Raw genomic sequence first — 22,006 nt, 5'->3', positions numbered from 1 at the left:
GTAAGGGTAACTAATTTTTTGTCCAGTGTGCATGCAAAGGCAACTAAGCTTCCATGAAAACCAAATAAGAAACGGCACTGTCAAGCAACAAAGTGTGTTGGAAGTAAACGATTACTACTGAAGTATCGATAAAGGTGTCAGCTCAGTGAGGACAGCTGGTACATGTTTGCTACTTACACACGCATGATGGCGTCGACCTTGTCATCAGGCAGCGAGTCCAGGATGGAGGAGAGCTGGTGCGCCTGTAGGCCGGGCTTGTAGAAGGCCTCGCCGATCTGCTTCCGGTGGCAGTGCGCGAACGCAGTCGACACGTGCACCAGCGCCTGCCGCAAAGAACAACACACCGCTGCTCACACTCTTGTCCGTACTACGTGTACGCACCTATAATCTGCAATGCAAACCGCAGAAGAATGGTGTATGCTAGCACTACACACACACACACACACACACACACACACACACACACACACACACACACGTTAACTCCTCATGCTATTTTCTGGTGTACTCTCCTATCCGTCCATGACTAGATCACTAGACTTAAGCTCAACCTTTTAGTTTGACTGTTTGACACGCTTGAAGAGATCGTTTACTGATGTGCAAAAGCCGCCATAGCGCGTATACTTCAGTATCCAGTTCTCATTGCGCTTAGTATAGGGTACGTTCTGAACGTCTTCTATGAACTGCAGAGTAGCCATTCATGAGCTGCACGACGTATTTCTGGTACGGTGGCTCAGTGAATTTCATTGTGCCTTTCTGTGAAATTACCATACCGGGCAAATACTTGCATCACAAATCACACAATTTCTTTTTTCAACTTAATCACTGCCTCTCTCTAGTATTCAGACAGACGCGAAACCCATCAAACGACCCGTACTTCACAGTTTGATGCACTACTGTCTTGTAAGCTATTTCTTACATAAAGGAACAACATCTGACCAAAATCTTTTCAAACGCATAGCAGTCTGGTGTGTGGCATACCACTAAAATATTCAGGTGGTTTCTTCCCTAATCACCCATAACATTCACACAGAGATATTTAAGAGATATCACCGCTTGTAGTGATTTATTAACCAATTATAGGGTGTTGAAAAGTGTAGAAAGGCTTTAAGCTTTTTAAATAAAACAAACGGTATTAACAGCCTACATCATTATTCTTCACGTCTACATATTTATTTCTCAAATGTCACACCGTCACTGTGAAATGTTCGACTGACGGAGCCAGAGTCTCACCTCTGCTTGCACCACTTCATAGCTATGAGAGTGAAGTCATCGAAAGTGTTCTTTAAGTTTTAAAAACAGATGAAAATCGTATGTGGAAAAGTCGGGACTGCATGGAGGATCATCGATGCAGTGAATCCAAAGTGTCAGATTGTTGCAGATGTCACAGCACTCGTGTGTGGTTTGGCATTGTCGTACTAAAGGAGAGGATGCTCCATGCGTGGACAAACTCTTAGCCCACTGTTTCTGATGCACCGACGTAATTACGAGTGCGTTACACACTGCCATGCTACACGTTACAATTCGGAGCCCTCTAGTCGCAGAGGGCTGAAAATATGTATTTAAAAAGCCTTAATAGTTTTCACATAAAAAATTCGGCAGCATTACTTTCTAGCACACCTTAATAAATGTCATTTCGGCATTTGTACTGATTACTATTTTCTAGCAGTGAAATAATTTCGGAAAATCAAATTACACGGTTCGGGCTTCTATGTCATCCTTTTCGGCGCCAATGCGGCCAGTGAGAGACTATATAGAAGATTTAGCTACGTGTACTGAGTTCGCGAAAGACCGAATCAGTCTTCGTACACTTATTTTGGCCTCTCAGTAAGTCTTTGATTTTGGTTGATTTTGTGATGAGGGTACCTTTGTTCTCTTGCATCCTTCGAAACCTTCCTCGATGCTTACAGGTCTAAAGCGTACTGTACAGAATGTATGAATTTTATGCAATGATACTCCGTTATTTGACCCCAGAGATGAATGCCTGACATTAATTGCTGATTGCTCATATAACCTGCAAATTGTTTTCTGCCATAATTAATAAGCAAAGCTATTTTCCTCCCTTTTATTAACTTTCGTTGCCATAATAGCCTGACTCTTTCTTCTACATTACATGAATTGAAAATTTAAAGTCTATAAGCTACTGGGATACTAAGACGTTCCCTTTACGAGGCTAACTGTCCTGAATAACTTTCAGAGAAGATGTTCAGTATAAGAATTAGTGTCGTTCGCTCCTGTTTTCAGATTTTAAAATAGAATAACAGTTAACAAATTCTGATAACTCTTGGTAGAAATTATTATTTTATCTATAACTAATGAATTAATTTATTAGAAATCGTTTTTTTGTTTTTTTAGATATATTTAGTGCAGCAATTTAAGGAACTGTATTACAGGCGGTCAGAAACAGCATGAAAAACTTGTGAGGGTGTTGCAGGGGTGGTTGTTCCGACAAATAACTGTAAAGAAAAACATCAGTACACTGAACTTGTTACCGATTTAATTAGCATTTAAGTTGGACAACCACAATGCTGCGGGCGCAAATTCAATCAGCCAGCCAAAGACAACGTCACCAAAGGAGTCCCTCGCTTGGTTTCTAACTTAAATTTATCACTTCCGGAAAAGGTGTTTTTTAATTGGTACTGAGCATTTGAACAAGTGGTAACTCGCGGGTTCACAGATACCTGTCATTACTACGTTGTAGCTCGTGCAAGTGCTTAAATTTACGCCCGCGGCGACGTGATACGCTGTTTTTAATGCTAAATAACTCGGAAAAGGAGAAACGTATCGAATTTTTTTCTTAGCAGTTACTGCTCAGCACAGACTCTCCTGCAACACCCCTACAAGCTTTACAGACTTATTCGGACCATCCGTATACAATCCATTTAGATTTTGTTATTGACTGTGAGGTATTAAGTTGATAGTTTTCATATATGATGCACGATGTATGGTTCACCATAGGAAATTAGATCTTGGTTCAAAACAAATTGTAGCAATGAAGTACAAAAATAACACAGTGATGTATTCAAAAGAAGTTCCACTGATTTTTTCCCTTTATTCTTTTTACTTTGTGGTTGTCAGCGGTACGTGCCACCCTTCAACCATAACTATTATTACTAATAAACGCAGCTTTAAACTTTTGAAAAAGATTAAGCATTTACGCGGTTTATAAAATCGTTAATATTATGTTAATACACTGATTATATTAAAAAGATTTGTTTTAAGAAAATACTAATAAAATTGATGAACCGGAACGGATAATTTGGCAGAGGGGAGGTATCATTGCAGCAGAATAGCTGATATTTGAGAATGGGGAAGTTAGGTGGTTGAAAAACGAGGGTATGGGACAGGTGTAACTGAGTAGGATGTTAGACAATCGAAATGTGAATGGAAGAGTAGGAGAGTATGGGGAGGCCAAGAGGGAGCCCTGGTGAGGGAGAGGATATGGAGTTGATTAGATCCAGTAGGGGCGGCTGGGGGATGTAAGTGTTAGGGCGGATTTCATTGTCGGGGAAGGAAGTCTGTTAGAACCGAGCAGGGAGAGTGTATAATTGTAGCGTTGGTGGGATGTGTTATGTAGGCGCAGAAGTATATGAAGATTGGAAATTAGAGGACAAATTGTGCGCTTGCTGTAGTTAAGTTTGTGAGTAATACAGGGGGTTTCTAGAGGATACTATTGATTGTAGAGGGACTAAGCAGGTAAAATTGTAGTGAGGAACAAACGTCTGGACATAAGTTTGAAGACAGAATCACTTTTTCAATCTCCCACTTCATGGTATGTTCACAAAATGAGAGGAGAGCGCTGTCGTCAGTCTTTGTTGTAATTATGACGTCACATACCATTTTCGTCCGCTACAGCAACGGCTGTGAAAAACTTTCGTTCGCAGTGAGGAAGTTTCACTGTAGTACTTTACGAACGCACTGGTCTGTCGATTCTGAAGGTGATGTCGCTGGTCACACAGAAGAGGTCCCGACGACGTGTACTCGAAACACTGTCCATGCCATAGGCTCCTGTATAGCACACAGGTCAGACTCATTACCTCCGATTTGTGCGTACCGCGAAGCGTCTAACAGTTTATGCGTAGTATCGGTCAATTAATTTTATAATCAGATCTGTTGTCGAGCATCAAGTCATAAGCTGCTCAGTATCAGCAAATCCAGCTGATATTTTTACGGTATACTATTAACAAATAACATAACTGGAATAACAACCTTCTCCATGATGTTCGAGATACTGACACGTACGTAATAACATAACAGTTGAGTTATTTGCTTCTCATTAGCTATGTTTGTGCAATGGCTAAAAATACTAAATAAAAAAATACTTATAAATAGCGAGACAGTTTAAAGCACAGTGATTCTCAATGTAGTCTGTTACTGGCCACAACTCGTAAATAACCGTGAAAACTACCACATAATGGAAGTATCATTGAAATTTACGAAATACGTAATGTACTAAATTTTGGGGTCAACAGAAAGGTCCGATCTTACTCGTCGGCTTTGACCCGTGACGTAAGCGTGTTGTGGTGTGTGACGTCATTACGGCGCGGAAAACCTAATACATGGTTTGATGTACTCTTGTTTAAAGAACATGTATACGTAATATGAAGCAATTTGATGAACATATTGATCTGTAGCGTAGCCCACTTGAGGTTAGGTTGGGAGTTTTTTTTTTGGAATGCGGCCGCGGCAGCGGCCGCCTATGATTCGAAAATATTGATTTGACACTAATGAACATATACGTAATATGAAGCAATTTGATGAACATATTGATCTGTAGCGTAGCCCACTTGAGGTTAGGTTGGGAGTTTTTTTTTTTGGAATGCGGCCGCGGCAGCGGCCGCCTATGATTCGAAAATATTGATTTACAATACGTATTCGATGTTTTTATATCCGCCATATTGGAATTGTTGTTTATGGTCGTTTCCACGGTATTTGTGACGTCATGGGTCAAAGCCGACGGGTAAGATCGGACGCTTCTGTATTTCCAAATTTTGTATTACAAAAAGTAATTACGTTTCCCATAATTTACACCTCAGTAGAAGGCTTAGGTGATAGAGAATCCGAAAACATTCCATATTTTGTCAAACTTGTTGGACTGAGGATGTACTGAAATAAGTATGGTTTAAACTGCGTCGTATTGGACAATTTCAAGCACAATTTATCTGTATCAAGGTTAACACCAAAATTCTATTTATATTTTTACGCTTTTAAATTATTTGGGCACCAATGAAAAAGTCACGTCGTCAAGAAGATTAAATTTGAAATACACCTTTGTCAAAGAAAGTACCAAATACACTGTGTGGTCAAATTACCAGTACTATTAACGACTAAACCTCAAAGCATATTTCCATAATTGATCGGTGGTACAACGATATATAATATTTCCAAAACAATCAGTAGCATGTGTTCTATTTTTTATACGAATACTGTTTTCTAATAAACACTTGGGTAAGGAAGTCACATTGTAGTAGATGTATTGATACTGGGAAGTTGAAAAAGCCCCTCGACATTTCTGAGGCCAAAGTGACTTGTAATGTGGATGTCTGAGTGAAAGGAAGTATGTGTCTCTTACACTGTATTTACATTTATTGCGTAGCCCTGCTGAAAATTGTGCAATATATTACACTAGGTAGATATTAGCCTACCAGTGAATAGATGGAAATACATAAAAAACTTCATGGACAGTATTTTTATTTGAGAGGCAAGGGAGGACATTAAACGCATGCTACACAAATTGTAGGACCTGTGAACACACAACACGTATTTTCAACTTGGAAGACACTACCGTAACGAAAGGTAAGTACAAAAATTTCAGTTTGGCCCACGTAGTCGATCTCGCAGCAACTGAGTCTGTAGTGAAAATCTCACTATCTGTGAGTGCACTTCCAAGTTCCAGAGAAGGAAGCTGAATGCCGGTTTCAGGCGCAAGATTTGAAAGTTATCCTGTCTTCAAAGTTATTTTACATGCAAACGGTACACTGCAGGGCATGGGTTCCTTATCAGCGCATTATCTACTAATTCCTCCCTACAACCCCTAGAAGCTGTTATAGGCATTGTGAAACATAGTGTTCAGGATATATGGAAGTGTGCAGTTTGCTTGAGGAGGGAAAGGAAAGCGATTACCCTGTACAGGGTTTGTATAAGGGAGATAAACCGGTGCAGATAGCAAGAAGGAGTGCATGGCGTTCAAGAATTTGGAGAGAATTCCATTCCATTCTACACTGAGGTGACAAAGTCATGGGATACCTCCTAATATGTTGTTGGACCTCCTTTTACCTGGGGCAATTCGATGTGGCATGGACTCAACAAGTCGTTGGAAGTCTCCTGCAGAAATATTGAGTCTTCTGCCTCTGTAGCCGTCCATAATTGCGAAAGTGTTGCCGGTGCAATATTCTGTGCACGAACAGACCTCTCGAATATGTCCTATAAATATTCTATGGGATTCGTGTGGGGCGATCTGGGTTGCCAAATCATTCTCTCGAACTGTAAAAAATGTTCTTCTTACCTACCGCAAATTATTGTCGCCCAGTGACATGGCGCATTGTCATCCATAAAAATGCAATCATTGTTCGGGAATATGAAGTCCATGGATGACAGCAAATGGTCTCCAAGAAGCTGAACATAAGCATTTCCAGTCAATGACTGATTCAGTTGGACCAGAGGACCCAGTTCATTCGATGTAAACACAGCACACACCTTTATGGAACTACCACCAGCTTGCACAGTGCCTTGTCCACAACTTGGGTCCACGTCCATCAGCTCTTACCAACTGAAATCGAGATTCCTCTGAGCAGGCCACAGTTTCCTAGTCGTCTAGAGTCCAACCGATATGATGACGAGACCAGGAGAGGCACTGCAGGCGATGACATGCTGTTAGCACAGGCACTCGCGTCGGACGTCTGCTACCATAGCCCATTAATGCCAAATTTTGCCGTACTGTCCTAACGGATCCGTTCGTCCTACACTCCACATTGATTTCTGCCGCTATTTCACCCAGTGTTGCTTGTCTGTTAGCACTGACGCCTTTACGCAAACGCCACTGCTATCGGTCGTTAAGTGAAGGCCGTCGGCCACTGCGTTGATCATGGTGACAGATAATGCCTAAAATCTGGTATTCTCGGCACACTCTTGACACTGTGGATCTAGGATATTGAATTCCCCAACGATTCCAGAAATGGACTGCCCCACGTGTTTAGCTCCAACTACCGTGCCGCGTTCAAAGTCTGTTAATTCCCATCGTGCGGCAGTAACCACGTCGGAAATCTTTTCTCGTGAATCACCTGAGTAAAAATGACAGCACCGCCAATGCACTGTCTTTTTATGCCTTGTGCGCTCGATACTACCGCTACCGGTACATGTGCGTAATGCTGTGCCATGACTTTTGTCGTCTCAGTGCATGTATAAATGCGTCCCTAGTTCAGGAGGCGGGAGTCGAGAGAGTACGCACCTTGAAGTTGGGCATCTCCTTGGCGAGCTTGATGACGTCCTGCGTGCCGCGCACGTTGATGGCGGCGGCGTAGCGCAGCGGCTCGTCGAAGCGCACCGAGGCGGCCACGTGGAAGACGACGTGCACCTGCGCCAGCAGCGCGGCGCGGTCCTGCTCCCGCAGCCCCAGCCCGGGCAGCGCGCAGTCGCCCTCCACCGGCGCCAGCCGCTCCTCCAGCTTCGCCACGCGGCTGCGCACCTGGTCGAACAGCTGACCCAACGCGCCCCGCACCATTACCTTACCGTCCACTCGCCCGCTACACCTGCCTTATGCTACAAGACTGAGCATCAGCGAGAAAAGATTAACGTAACAAAGAACTTGTGAGCAAGCAGTTCAGGCACCTTAAGGAATATCAGACACAGAATGGAGTCGAAGCAGCACTCGGTATTCCAAACACAAGACTCATTTTATGAGTTGTCCAGAAAGTAAAAGTACTGAGTTTCTGATGGACAAAAGAAATTTTTAAGAGACAAATTTGGCACTATTGCGTTCAAGGATAACGTGTTGGCAGTAGGAGAAGATGTTGGCAGTAGAACGCGCGCTCGCATCTCTCACTCCGCTAAAAACTCTTGTAGTAGTGTGTTAAAATGAGTGACTCTAGTCCTTTTCCGTAGGCCTCAAGATCAAGAGCGTAATCCAGTTTATTTCAAAGGGAAACGTGCCAGTCCAGATTTTTTTAACGAAATCAAAACTGTCTATGGGGGATGATGGGATGAATCGTATTAATGTGTACAACTGGTTAATGTGCTAAAACGAATGTTCATGATGAACAAGCGAGTGAGTGTCTCCCAATCGTCAATGATGATGTGGTGAACAAGGTCGATTGCTTTTGGATGAGATGAACGCAATGTTTCCACAAATCTCCACACCTGCTGTGCATGAGATCATTATTTTTAGAAAATTGTTTAAGAGGTGGATACGAAAACAGCGCACAAATAAACACAAACCCAATAGAATCGCATCTTCAAGCAAATTTCTCGATTGCTTCCATCTGGAAGGTGAACAATTCCCTGACTGTACGATGTCTGACGACGAAGCATGGGTGGCACGCTACACCCATGAAACGAAAAGATAATCAATGCAGTGACGGCATCCCTATTTACCCTTACCTGAAAAATTAAAAACCATCATTTAGGCCCGAAAAACAATGGCCTCTGTCTTGCCGAACCGTAGAGGGAGTCTCCTCATCGAATTTTTCTCCCAGAGGGAAACAGTTAATCTACATCTATATTTACATCCATACTCCGCAAGCCACCTGACGGTGTGTGGCTGAGGGTACTTTGACTATATCGGTTCTCCCTTCTATTCCAGTCTCGTATTGTTCGTGGAAAGTGTTGTGGGTTGGCAGGAGAGCCAACACCGGTATGAGAGGAAGCCGAAAGGCACGCGTTTTAGCTCACGCAGGCTGGCGTGAGGTCTGGAACAGGACAAGGAAATTAGACTGTAGAAAAAACTGACGTAGCTGGTGGAATACTTAACTTTAATCCATAAATGGTGAACGTCGCTCTTGACGGTACATGTTTCACAGCATCTATAGTAACTGGTAATGGCGCCTTGCTAGGTCGTAGCAAATGACGTAGCTGAAGGCTATGCTAACTATCGTCTCGGCAAATGAGAGCGTATTTTGTCAGTGAACCATCGCTAGCAAAGTCGGTTGTACAACTGGGGCGAGTGCTAGGAAGTCTCTCTAGACCTGCCGTGTGGCGGCGCTCGGTCTGTAATCACTGACAGTGGCGACACGCGGGTCCGACGTATACTAACGGACTGCGGCCGATTTAAAGGCTACCACCCAGCAAGTGTGGTGTCTGGCGGTGACACCACAGAAAGAAAAATGGTCGGTATGCCTTTGTGTGGGCTCTTATCTCTCTGCTTTTATCATGGTCTCTTCGCGAGATATACGTAGGAGGGAGCAATATACTGCTTGACTCCTCGGTGAAGGTCTGTTCTCGAAACTTTAACAAAAGCCCGTACCGAATAACTGAGCGTCTCTCCTGTAGAGTCTACCACTGGAGTTTATCTATCATCTCCGTAACGCTTTCACGATTAGTAAATGATCCTGTAATGAATCGCGCTGCTCTCCGTTGGATCTTCTCTATCTCTTGCATCAACCCTAACTGGTACGGATCCCACACAGGTGACCAGTATTCAAGCAGTGGGCGAACATGTGTACCGTAACCTACTTCCCTTGTTTTCGGATTGCATTTCATTAGGATTCTTCCAATGAATCTCAGTCTGGCATCTGCTTTACCGATGTTTAATTCTATATGGTCATTCCATTTTAAATCACTCGTAATGCCTACTCCCAGATAATTTATGGAATTAACTGCTTCCAGTTGCTGACCTGCTATATGTTGCTAAATGATAAAGGATCTTTCTTTCTATGTATTCGCTGCACATTACACTTGTCTACATTGAGATTCAATTGCCATTCCCTCCACCATACGTCAATTCGTTGCAGATCCTCCAGCATTTCAGTTCAATTTTCCACTGTTACAACCTCTCGATATACCATAGCATCATCCACAAAAAGCCTCAGTGAACTTCAGATGTTATCCACAAGGTCATTCATGTATATTGTGAATAACAACGGTCCTCTGACACTCCCCTGCGGCACACCTGATATCACTCTTACTTCGGAAGACTTCTCTCCATTGAGAATGACATGCTGCGTTCTGTTATCTAGGAACTCTTCAATCCAATTACACAATTGGTCTGTTAGTCCATATGCTCTTACTTTGTTCATTAAACGACTGTGGGGAACTGTATCAAACGCCATGCTGCACAGTACTATGAACCCATAAAAAAAAACTACAGAACAAAAGAAGGAAAACGTCAACGAAGGAAGTGTGCGTACTGTATGACAATGTACTCCCACACAAAGCCAACGCCACAGACGAGCTCTTGGATTCATTCGGTAGGAACCACGCAGCTCAATTCCCTTATATGGCGCATTCAGATTTTATTCCTCTCACTTCTCTAAAGGTGTTAACGGGTGGAAAAAGGCTTTTTACCGGCGATGAGGTCCATAGCGCCGTAAAACAATGTGCCAAACGGGCGCCGGGAGACTTTTTTGACTAAGGTTTTAACTAAGGTATCGAAATGCGCATCCCTCGACTGATGGAGTGCACTGAGAACGAAGGCGACTACGTCGAAAAATAGTTTTTGATGTACACCTAACTTCTTTTAAATTTTTCATAAATATATTGCCTTTTCCACTTTTAAGTAATTGAGTTTCTGGATGTGCTTCATTTTAGTACAATACCGAGAAACAGTAATTATTTTACGTAGGACGGATATCTGTGCTTAACTGCTCGACGAAAACAGACCATACCAGCACTACCACTGACTGAAGATTCCAGAAGTTGCTGTTCCTTGACATGCTGTGCATCGCGTGCACAGAGCTGATGGTCTGTATGTCAGACGACCCGCTCACAGCGTAGCATAGAAGAAGACGTTTATTTTCGAGTCAGCAGACCCGAGATTGCACTATGCCTCAAGACAGAATCTATAGTGATACTCGAAGCACATTAGTCTGAGTGGTAAGTGGGAGCAGGCACAATGACAATAACGTTGCAAATAAGGAACAGTTTGATGGTGAATTCCTAGTTAATGTTCATGTTGGACGGATGTAAGAAGTTTCAAATTTTCATTCGTGTCGGAGGAATATTGTGAATGCCCAGAGGTACCGAGACGAAATACTACAACCACATTTCAAACTTATGCGGTTTATGTAGGCTTTTACTTTGTTGTGCCTGACCATATCGAACTCCTCTAGTACGTGAAGGTCACTACTGGATGCACTACTCAACAATATGAATTCCAATGAGTGTGGCTGGAATGCACTGGTTTAATAAAATGTAGTCTGTCAGCCACGTACACATCTCATTGTCAAGAATAGAATCGACAGCCAACAGAGCAGTTTAATCACAGAGCTAATAAGATCCAATGCTGACAGTTTCGTTGCTGGGAGATGTCTTTCTCGGTTTCATAAGTCTTTTTTTTTTAAATTGTAGTTATCTTTAGTTTCAAAAATTCTATAATTACACGTTCTGGATATCGTTACATGTTCGGTAATTAAATTTTACATAGCTCTGCAATGATTCCCAGATACTTTTCAGGAAATATGTTCTCATTTCTTACGCTTACCTTCTGGAAGTGGGTGAGCTACCTGTGGTGAGAGAAATCACTTCTGTACTTCAGGTCGTGAACATAGTTTGCTACTATAGCATTCATTCAGTGACAACCCATTCAAGTTCTGGAGATGTAAAATTTTATGTCATCGGGATATCGTTAGAATGTTGGCTAGAGATGATGACGCCACGCAATTCCCAATCGTCGTGATCTTTTCCAATTTAGTGGGTTAAGGACGAAGCTTATCGGGACATCGTGTGACACGAGTGGGTGCATTGTGTCAGTGGCGTTCAACGCGTCACTTGCGAGCGTTGAGCCCGACAGTCTGCTTGGTGCTATTACAGGGGAGTGGGGTCTGTGGGGGCACTGGTTTTAACCATCTCACTTCCACTGAATAACCATCAAGATGTAACACCACACTACATGCACAACCACTCAACAGAATCATCCCCCGCATACAAAACTGACACCTCATAAAAGGTCGGAGAAAAATGAAATCTAATTGCCTTCGCCAACACCGTGAGATGGCTCACATTCTTATTACATTCACTACCGTAACCAATACAATCTAGACATAAACGAGACGCAACTGATTTTGTTACTATCTAAATGATAGCACTTTCGCCATTTGACTGCTCTTTTATTTCATTCTGAACCCTTCTGTAATTTCGACTCTATACCTATTTTCAAGTGATTCATTATTATTCTACAGTAATTAGTCAAATCGCATGCCGTAGCACATGTGAAGAACATCATATGCAAAATTCTGACATGTGCTATAGATGAAATGTGACTATTTATCACAGGATAATAACGAATTACTTAAAATGGCTATAGAGCCGAGTTCGTAACAGTGTCGAAAAGGAAGTAAAAGTACATACAAATTACGTCTATCATTTAGACATTTATGCTTGACTATGACTCCTAAAAACAGGAAAGTCCGTTTACGATAGCATTTTGTTATACCTGTAATCCGTTGCTTCATGATATGGCTTGGAATTATATGTAGTACGCGTGAATATACATCACTGCGGTACGGATCAGCTAAGAGTATTCTCCTTTACGCATATCTGGAGCTAACGAGCTCTGAGAGGATAAGGAGCAAAAAAATTCATTGACCATACACGTACACCTCTTGAAGGTGGAGATAAGACAGTAACCCAGTAACAGCAGCAAGCAAGTAGGCCCCGGGATGGGGTAAGCCAGAAGACCGTGAAGAACATTCTCCATGACGACTGCCAATATTGTATCAGTTAGAACATGTGGAGTCATTATCTTCAGACTTGCACCCACGGCAATGGATATGTCGCTGGTTCGTCACACACGTCACCACGGAGCTGGGATTTCTATCCTATTCACAAATCTGGCCGCCTTTCCGAAAAGCGATATGGTCAAACTTCACAACCCACGTATGAACTATGGAGAATACCCAAGCTACGATGGCAGCGAACTATCAGTACTGGTTCACCTTCAGTGTGTACGCGGTGATTACTAACGTCCACGTCATAGGATCAATCGTCCTTCCACAACACCCCGCAGGTGAGGCATATCTGCACTTCCTGTGAGAAAGGATGCCTCCCTTGCTGCAGGACGTACCTTCTGATGATAGAAAGGGTAATGTGGTTACTACATCGTGGAGCTCGTCTTAATCCTCTCTTAAGCGTGAAGCTAATTGTAAGACACTAGTACAGAAAGAACATTCACAACTGGCTGATGTTCTCATATGTGCTTTCAATCGTTGAAACTTGCACTCTCAACGATCTTTTATCTCCACCTTCAAGTGGAAGCATCTCCCTTGGAAGGCATTTCTGGTCGTATCTTCGAATGATATTATTTTGCTCCATAAGCCCATCACACACGGAGTAAGAATCTCCACAAGTTTGGTAGGTGGCACGCATGACTACTGGCTAGCAAGTGGGGGTGACAGCTACCTCGCACGCTAAACTCCACACACGATAAATTATTGGGCGCGGAAGCTAGCTGGCTGGCTTGACGCCGTAAACCACAGGGCGTGAGCCATCTGAACTGCGATCTTTGTCAAACGAGTGTAAAGAAATTATTCAGTAAAAAAATTTTGATTCTCGTACATCTTATAGCTTCCTTCGTCAACTTCATAACGAACTGCCTGTCATTTCGTTAAGGATCGTATTTATTGTGATGTTTTAGGATTAAGTAAATTACTGCAAGAATTTCGGAAGGTTTGCAGTGAAAAATAGAAGTCACTATGAGTTTGCGTTTTGCGCCTGTCAGCTCAAACATAGCTGCATATGAAATGTAGCTAACATATTTCATTTTTCTTTAAATTTTCAAGGATATTGATATCTATTACCAAACTTGAGAAAACAGATAGTATGGAAATCATGTTGCTCCGAACTCGCGCGCCAGCGAAAAAGTAAGAATGAAATATTCAAAAATTCCTCAGATCTCGTAAATGTCTTGAGATACTGAAACAAGAGTTTGACAAAATGATAGTACACAAGGAGGAAAGCATTCTGCCATGTGATTAGTATGCGAAACTTCCATATTTACCGCTATATTCAGGCGACTACAGATTTTTTCAATGAAATAATCTAATATTTAAGCGCCATCGATAGCTGATGAAACGAGAATTTTTGTGGATTCGCAACAACATAGGTAAGGAAATTTCATTTTATTTTTATATTGAGAATGGGCATTCCCATAAACTATTGACTTGTCGTTCCATCAGTTGCTGTTTTATGATTATATCGCAATTTCAACTGCATTAGAATTTTAATGACGGGAATATTCACAAACTCGGCTGTGTTTACGTGAAAGAAGCAGATTTGACCGTGGCAACAAGCGAAATTAACGTATTTCTCAAAACTCACCACTGAAAACGTCTCTCTGAAGGAAATTAGAGGGAATAAGAAGTCCGGCGAAAATAAATCGATACTTCTGTTGAAATTCTAAGGGAATCCTATGCCACGGTGTGTTTAGTAATGATGTGGACTCACGCTCACCAAAGAATTACATTTCTATATCTCGATGATATGAGAAATATGAAAAATTAAATATGCAAAATACAGTCAATTACCTGTCAAGGTGTAAACAGGTTAGCAGTACTTTTTAGAAAGTAAAAGTTGTTTGTTGCAAAAAAAAGTACAATCCCTTATTCATACAGGGATAGAAAAGAAAAGATTACATGCTATGTGCTGTTAATTGTTTTCGTGTCTCTCAGATTACTGAGATATAGAAAAAAAACCCTTTGCCCAGTTTTGATCCATGTAATTCGTTATTAAAAATGCACTGGGGTATAGAATTTCGCAGAAATTTCAACAAAAAGTAGCGATTTATTTTCGCCAGACTCATCATCACCTTTATTTTTCTTCAGAGAAGCGTTATCAGTGACGAGTTTTGAGTAATTCATAAGACTGTTTGTGGACATATTAATCGCTTTATTTCGCGAAAATGCACCTGAGTTTATAAATGTTGATCTCACTAACATCCTAACGCAGTTAAAATTGGGACAGAATCATAAAACAGCAACTGATGTAAAGATGTGTCAACGGTTTATGAAAATGCCCATTCTCTGTATCAAAATAAACTTTAATTTCTTCACGTGTACTGTTCTAAAGGCATAGCAAGTCTCGTTTCACCAGCTATCAATGCCGCTTAAATATTACATCATTTGGTTGAAAAAAATCTGTAGTCGCTTGAATATCGCGGTATATATGAAAGTTTCGCATATTAATCACAAGATGAATATTCCCTTCTTTGCATATTGTCATTTGCCAAAATCTTGTTTCCATATCTAAGACCATTTACGAGATATGAGGAATTTTGAGAATATTCCATTATGGCTTTTTTGTTGGCGCACGAGCTCGGGACGAAGTGCTTTACACACTATTCATTTTCTCATGATTGTTGATAGCAATCCTTCACAGTTTAAAGAAAAATTCAATATTTTAGTTACGTTTCATACGCAGCAACATATGACCTAACATGCACCAAATGCAAATTCATAGCGACCCCTATTTTGCAGTATTTTACTTAATTCTAAAATATCACAGCAAATATGACCATCAACGAAATGATAGGCAGCTCCTCATAAAGCTGGTGAATAGAACTAAGAGACGCGTGAGAGTCATGTTTTTTTATCAATCAGTCTCTTTATGATCGTCTGAGAAAGATCGCAGGTCGGCAGGCGGGTGCGTGACGTTCTATTCAGTCTCGAAGGTTAACTGGCGTTGTCTCAGAGTTCCTGTAGGCTGTCCCCAAACAGGACTCCTAATAGGCCATCGCAAGCGTCACGAAGGGAACCCAGCTAGGCCCTACAAGAAAAGTAGCATCAGACTTGTCACAGGAAACATGGCGGCAGCTGGCTAGCAGACGGCTGCGCCGACCCATTAGCCGGCCGGTAAGATCGTAGCGAACCGTGCTCTATGTGAGACGGGCTTTACCCTAAGGATCGTTTCCTGCTGTTTGTACCCACTTAGCAAAATCACCCTGTATATGCGCGCGGTTCTCTGGATCATGTGGCACTCGCTCATGTTGATTCTGCTTTCTTCTTATTTCTGAGACTTTCCTATGTTAGCGACGATCCAACGCCCCTCCACATTTTCTCAACATCTAAAAACAGAAAAACACCACGTAAAGCCCGTAAACGAAGCACTACGAATCCTCCACATTACGCAAAAGGAAACATTTATGAAAATCCTTGAGGAAGTGGAGATGTATATTCACATGCATACAGCAACCCAACAAATTTACTGAATGAACAAACCGACCTAACGCACAAAAGTACATAGAAAACTTTGTTCACATTATAAAGCAAGAAAAATGAAAAAGTTACAAATCAGACACACTAAATAACACATATCTGTAGCAACAGCGATAACAACATAAAGAGTATAGAATAAAAACATAACAGCAAGAAACATGAAAAGTCATAGGCAGTAACAAAGATAATATGAAAAAATAAAAATGTAAAATAAAAATCTCAAATAAAACTAAAACAAATTCCAGGCAAAACATAGTTAGAACCAAACGCATAAAAAAATACAAAAAAACCGAATTTCCGCACATCACTTATTTATAGTGGTAACTATGTAAAAATGTAATTCAAACTGTCAAGAGCAAAATAGCTTGCGTGTGCTTTGATAGTGTCGTGATGATTGAACATATAATTAGGGGTAAGGTTAGATATACATCTCCAGCATATATCTAAGGGGAAACTAATAATTCTACCAAAGGATGGGAAATGGCTGTAACGATATTACAAGTAAGGGAAAGACACCAAACGAATCTTTTACAACTTTTCTGATCATTGTTACCGACCATTACATTAAGACCATCACTTACTTACGTACTTTCAGAGTACCTGATCATGGAAATATACCGAAATGGACTCATCCTAAATGATTTATAAAACAAAAAAACATTTAAAGAGCAGTGAAGCTGGCTGCTATTCATAATAAACATGTCATTAGAAGACATATTTTGCACTACGGGCCCCAAAGAATGAAAGAACACTCAAGTGTTGCACTGGAGCTGTCTATTATTCCCATGGCGTTTGGGTCTACAATATTCCTTAAAATTGAAGGAGTTAACGTTCAACAAGATTATATTCGATTTACTTTCATAGCTTGTTGTGCTGACTGAGCACATAATTAGGGGTAAGATTTTGGCAAAATTCAGCTCTTTTACTGTATAATACTGATGTTTGCATAATTTGCGCTAGGTCCTTTGGAAACCTTTCCTTTTTATTTTTGTAATACATTACTGTTAATTTATGCATCAGCTATGGTTTCTGACTTGCCCATGTGGCATCATGTGGCTGCGTACAACCCAAACTTTCAATGATTTTCCTACATAGTAAAATTAATAAGGTTCATTACGATTAGTTTAAATAGCTGCATCACCCCCAACTTTTCGTAAGACTTCATGAAAGTTAAAGTCAGGGAATTTCAAGGTGCCTGGAAACACATACGATGCACTGTATATGAGAGAAGGATGTATCGGTAAAGACACTTATAGTCAACCCATCTTTCTGCAAGATGCAGAGGACAGTGTGGGGTGAATTCAAAGAAGCATCCATCAGATATTTTACGAGAGTATGTTTGTATGTGTCCCTCTGTTGAGGATTTAATTATGAAGGGGAAACGTCAAGAAGCGCGAAAACCAGTCAGTGAACTGGTAAGATGATGAATTTGATTAAAAGTGTGCTTGAAACAATCGTTAAAGTCTACATCAGATTTTTCCCATATTTTCCAATTCTGAGCTTGAACACTATTTCGAATAAATCTAAGGCTTAACGCTCCTTCAACAACGGCGTTTACAGAGACAACAGAGTTAACTCTTCTTGAAAAGGATTCAGTAGTCTGAGGGAATAAGATGCACACCAATTCAGACTGCCATTGGGTGAAGAAAGGCGTAAGGAAGAGGTAAATAATATTGTCTCAGGCAGCCATCCTTGTAGCAAAATAAATGAAAGAGAGCCGCAGTGGGAAACGACTGCAAAATTTGCACACTTCCACATGTAACGCTGCAAAGCATTTGAATAAGATAGATTTCCTGCCGCTTTTCAAAAATGTTCAAATGTGTGTGAAAACTTATGGGACTTAACTGCTAAGGTCATCAGTCCCTAAGCTTACACACTACTTAACCTAAATTATCCTAAGGACAAACACACACACCCATGTCCGAGGGAGGACTCGAACCTCCGCCGGGACCAGCCGCACAGTCGATGACTGCAGCGCCTTTGACCGCGCGGCTAATCCCGCGCGGCCCTGTCGCTTTTCATACCAGACTTGTCAAGAAAGAAAATACCCTTGAAGAGGTAAGATTTTCTAACATTTTATTCTAACAGGCAAAAGCCACCTAATTTATGAAATATATACTGAAGCAACGGAAAAATGCCCCTGTCGGAGCACAAAAAAGGCGAATACAATCCTGTTTAAAAGACTGACTGAAAAATGGGGTACAAACTGCCTTCCTTGGCACCTTTAAAAATTTTCCCAAAAAGTTTGGCATGCAAACATAATCACATTCATTTTGACGTGCAACACACCTCTCACTCACCCAACCTACCCTAACTGTAACATCCTCACACCCACTAAACTATCGCTGTAAGTCGCTCATACCCATCTACTCCCACTTACCCACGCTCAGTCACTCATTCAGCCCATCTCATTGTCGATATCTCTTTGTGACTCTCCAACTGTCACTGTCCCATTTGTTCTGTCCTACTACTGTCCACTCTGTCACCGTTTCTTGATCTCTCTTACTGCTGCTATCTCATTCATTCCTTCCCACTGCTGCTGTCTCTTCTCACTGTCACCATCTCCCTCTTCCTCGTTGCCCCAGAGGTGACGGTTAATCGAGGTTCTACTCTATATCCTTTTTATCAAAGATAAGTATTGATACTTTGATGAATCCGATATAGTCTGTCAGTAAACTGAAGAGCGAGCAGCGCTTTTGGTGGGGGAAGTGGCCTCTCCCGGAAGAACGCTGCCACCGGCCTACAGGGGCACCCAAAATCTGTTGCCCGTTACCTGTCTAGCAGTGTAGATCGGCGTGCAGTGATATACGTCGTTTCTGTTCGTGGGATCTTAGTTGCCAGTGTCAGTGAGTTAACTTTGTATACATACTGATGTACTTCGATATCCGGAAGTGATGGATAATCGTCTAGCATTGCAAGAAAATGTGCAGAATACGAAGAAGAGGAGGTATTTGTGGAGTAACGAGCGTTTGATCATCTCTAATGTTATTACAGCTTGTATTAAGGAGGCGACCCAAAAAGAACCGGTGGCTAATATTAGCAGTCCCAGTCAAAGTGATAAAATTTACGCAAACGTCAACCTCATCTAATAGGACGCATAAGTAATGAATGAAAAAATAAGCCGCATGGTTTACTGGAATCGTCACGAAGGAAAACTGATAATTTTGAGAGGAAACCCATCGTTACAGACAGTTTCAAAGTCACGTAAAACCTTTGATGCTTATGGAACACTAAATCTCTATCTCGGTTACTGTTGACCTGATTCTAAGACATATTGCTTAAAGTATTTGCGCAATAGCTATTCTAAATACTGTTGAAATTTCTTTCGAAACATTTACACCGATTCTTGACTTCTAAGCAAAAAGCTTGACATACGAGGTGCGTTCACATATTAATTTTTATGTTTTGGTAAGAACTTTATTTGTTAATCTATAGCAATGTTATCCTCTTCAGTCCGCAACTCGTGGTCGTGCGGTAGCATTCTCGCTTCCGCGCCCGGGTTCCCGGGTTCGATTCCCGGCGGAGTCAGGTATTTTCTCTGCCTCGTGATGACTGGGTGGTGTGATGTCCTTCGGTTAGTTAGGTTTAAGTAGTTCTAAGTTCTAGGGGACTGATGACCATAGATGTAAAGTCCCATAGTGCTCAGAGCCATTTTTTTTATCCTCTTCAAAATATGCCCCATTACATACTATACACTTATGCCAGTGCTTTTTCCAATCCCCGGAACACTTTAGGAACTGTTTGTTCGGGATATTTTGTAGGTCTGTTTAACTGTGCATTTTTAATCTCATCCATGCTTGTAAAACCGCTGTCCTTTAAGAGCTGCTTTGAAATGTTTATACTACTCGTCTGCCCTTGGTTTACTCATTACAGACTCACCAAAAGCAAAATTTACCATTTCTAAAAATTTCATACCCTTTATTCCATTCTTATAACAAAATTTAATACAGATTCTCTAATTTATTTGTATACAAAACAAACAACCGTTGATGCTACCGAGCGAGGTGGCGCAGTGGTTAGCACACTGGACTCGCGTTCGGGAGGACGACGGTTCAATCCCGTCTCCAACCATCCTGATTTAGGATTTCCGTGATTTCCCTAAATCGTTTCAGGCAAATGCCGGGATGGTTCCTTTGAAAGGGCACGGCCGATTTCCTTCCCAATCCTTCCCTAACCCGAGCTTGGACTCCGTCTCTAATGACCTCGTTGTCGACAGGACGTTAAACACTAACCACCTACCTACCCGTTGATGCTACCAAATACACATATAGCCTTTCTGACAGCTGACAACAGAGTAAATACCCAATATGCATAACATTGAACACATACTTTTGAGGCATGTTTACGAAAACAGAGACAAAACAGTAGTGCAGATCGGACTAATACAACACGCAAAATTATTAATTTCTGCTTACTTTTTAAACACTCTTCGTGTTGCAAAAAAATTGGTTCAAATGGCTCTGAGTACTATGGGACTTAACTTCTAAGGTCATCAGTCCCCTAGAACTTAGAACTACTTAAACCTAACTAACCTAAGGACATCACACACATCCATGCTCGAGGCAGGATTCGAACCTGCGACCGTAGCGGCCGCGCGGTTCCAGACTGTAGCGCATTTAACCGCTTGGCCTTCGTGTTGCAAAAATTGTTAAGTTTCAATGCAGTCCTTCAAAGAAAACTTCTACCTTTTCGTAGAAACACAAAGTAAGAACAAGCCTCAAATTCTACAGATTGTTTGCATTATATGGGGTTCGTTTTACGAACAGCAATAGAGGAATAAACAATACATTCACATGAACAGGCATTCGGTTCTATGTTTGTAGTATAATCCTGACTTGCATTCTTATCTTAATATTATTTACTCTATGATGTTGTGTTTCGGAAGAAGCTATCGTTTTTTGTATTCCTTATGCTGTTAATGCATTTGTCTAAAAATAAACGCAGCCGAGACGTATCTGCACACGGCTTCGCCACAGATTTGAAGTGAGCGCCGCGGCATGGACGGTACTATGTTGTGAAACAGCCTGTAGAAGAGCCTTGTGACGTAGCTGGCTAGGCAGAGTGGGCACTCGCTCGCTCTTCAGTTTACCGACAGCCTATACTTTTCTTACGACGCCTTTCTCGGGTCACGTATCGACACTTCGTTGGACACCGTGCCGCGTACTCACCGGGTCGGCGAGCATGTCTGCGAGGCGCGCCTGCACGTCCTTGCCGCGCTTGGGCCGGATCAGGAGGAAGACCTTGCGCACGCGGCAGGCGCGCAGCAGCTTCTCGAGCAGCACGAGGCCCATGAAGCCGGTGGCGCCCGTGATGAAGACGACCGAGTCGCGGTAGAAGTCGACCACGCCGCCCGGCTCCACGTCCGCGCTGTCGGCGTCCAGCCCGTCGTGCTGCGAGCCCAGCTGCTGGGCCCCTGCGTCGGGCTCGCTCGCCACGGGCTGGGCGTCCGGCGGCGACTCCTCCACCATCCCGCTCCGTCTCGACACCTCTGCAAAAGCGACGCCGCGCCGCCGTATTTAGAGAGCAGGCCTCTTGTGACAATGCGCACCACACTAGACAACTTGTTCATCGCTGCATCCGGCTGTGAAAAGTAGATCAATCCTAACAAGGGAGCCTCCCCATCGCACCCCCCACAGATTTAGTTATAT

At 42.1% G+C, this 22,006-nt stretch overlaps 1 protein-coding gene across 1 annotated transcript in view; it reads right to left on the bottom strand.

Annotated features, from left to right (window-relative positions):
• The window catches only part of LOC124789280 (fatty acyl-CoA reductase wat-like), a 243,661-nt gene that overhangs the window by 49,105 nt on the left and 172,550 nt on the right, over positions 1-22,006 (bottom strand). The window contains exons 3-5 of the mRNA XM_047256585.1: positions 21,527-21,846; positions 7,448-7,696; positions 178-323 (exon numbers count right to left, since the gene is read on the bottom strand). Coding sequence (XP_047112541.1) covers positions 178-323; positions 7,448-7,696; positions 21,527-21,846 — 715 coding nt within the window. The remainder of the gene's footprint in view (positions 1-177; positions 324-7,447; positions 7,697-21,526; positions 21,847-22,006) is intronic.

Source organism: Schistocerca piceifrons, chromosome 3, assembly GCF_021461385.2.
Source record: "Schistocerca piceifrons isolate TAMUIC-IGC-003096 chromosome 3, iqSchPice1.1, whole genome shotgun sequence".
NCBI lineage: Eukaryota > Metazoa > Arthropoda > Insecta > Orthoptera > Acrididae > Schistocerca > Schistocerca piceifrons.
The sequence above is the reverse complement of the archived record's forward strand: the minus strand, read 5'-3'. Positions and strand labels throughout refer to the sequence as shown.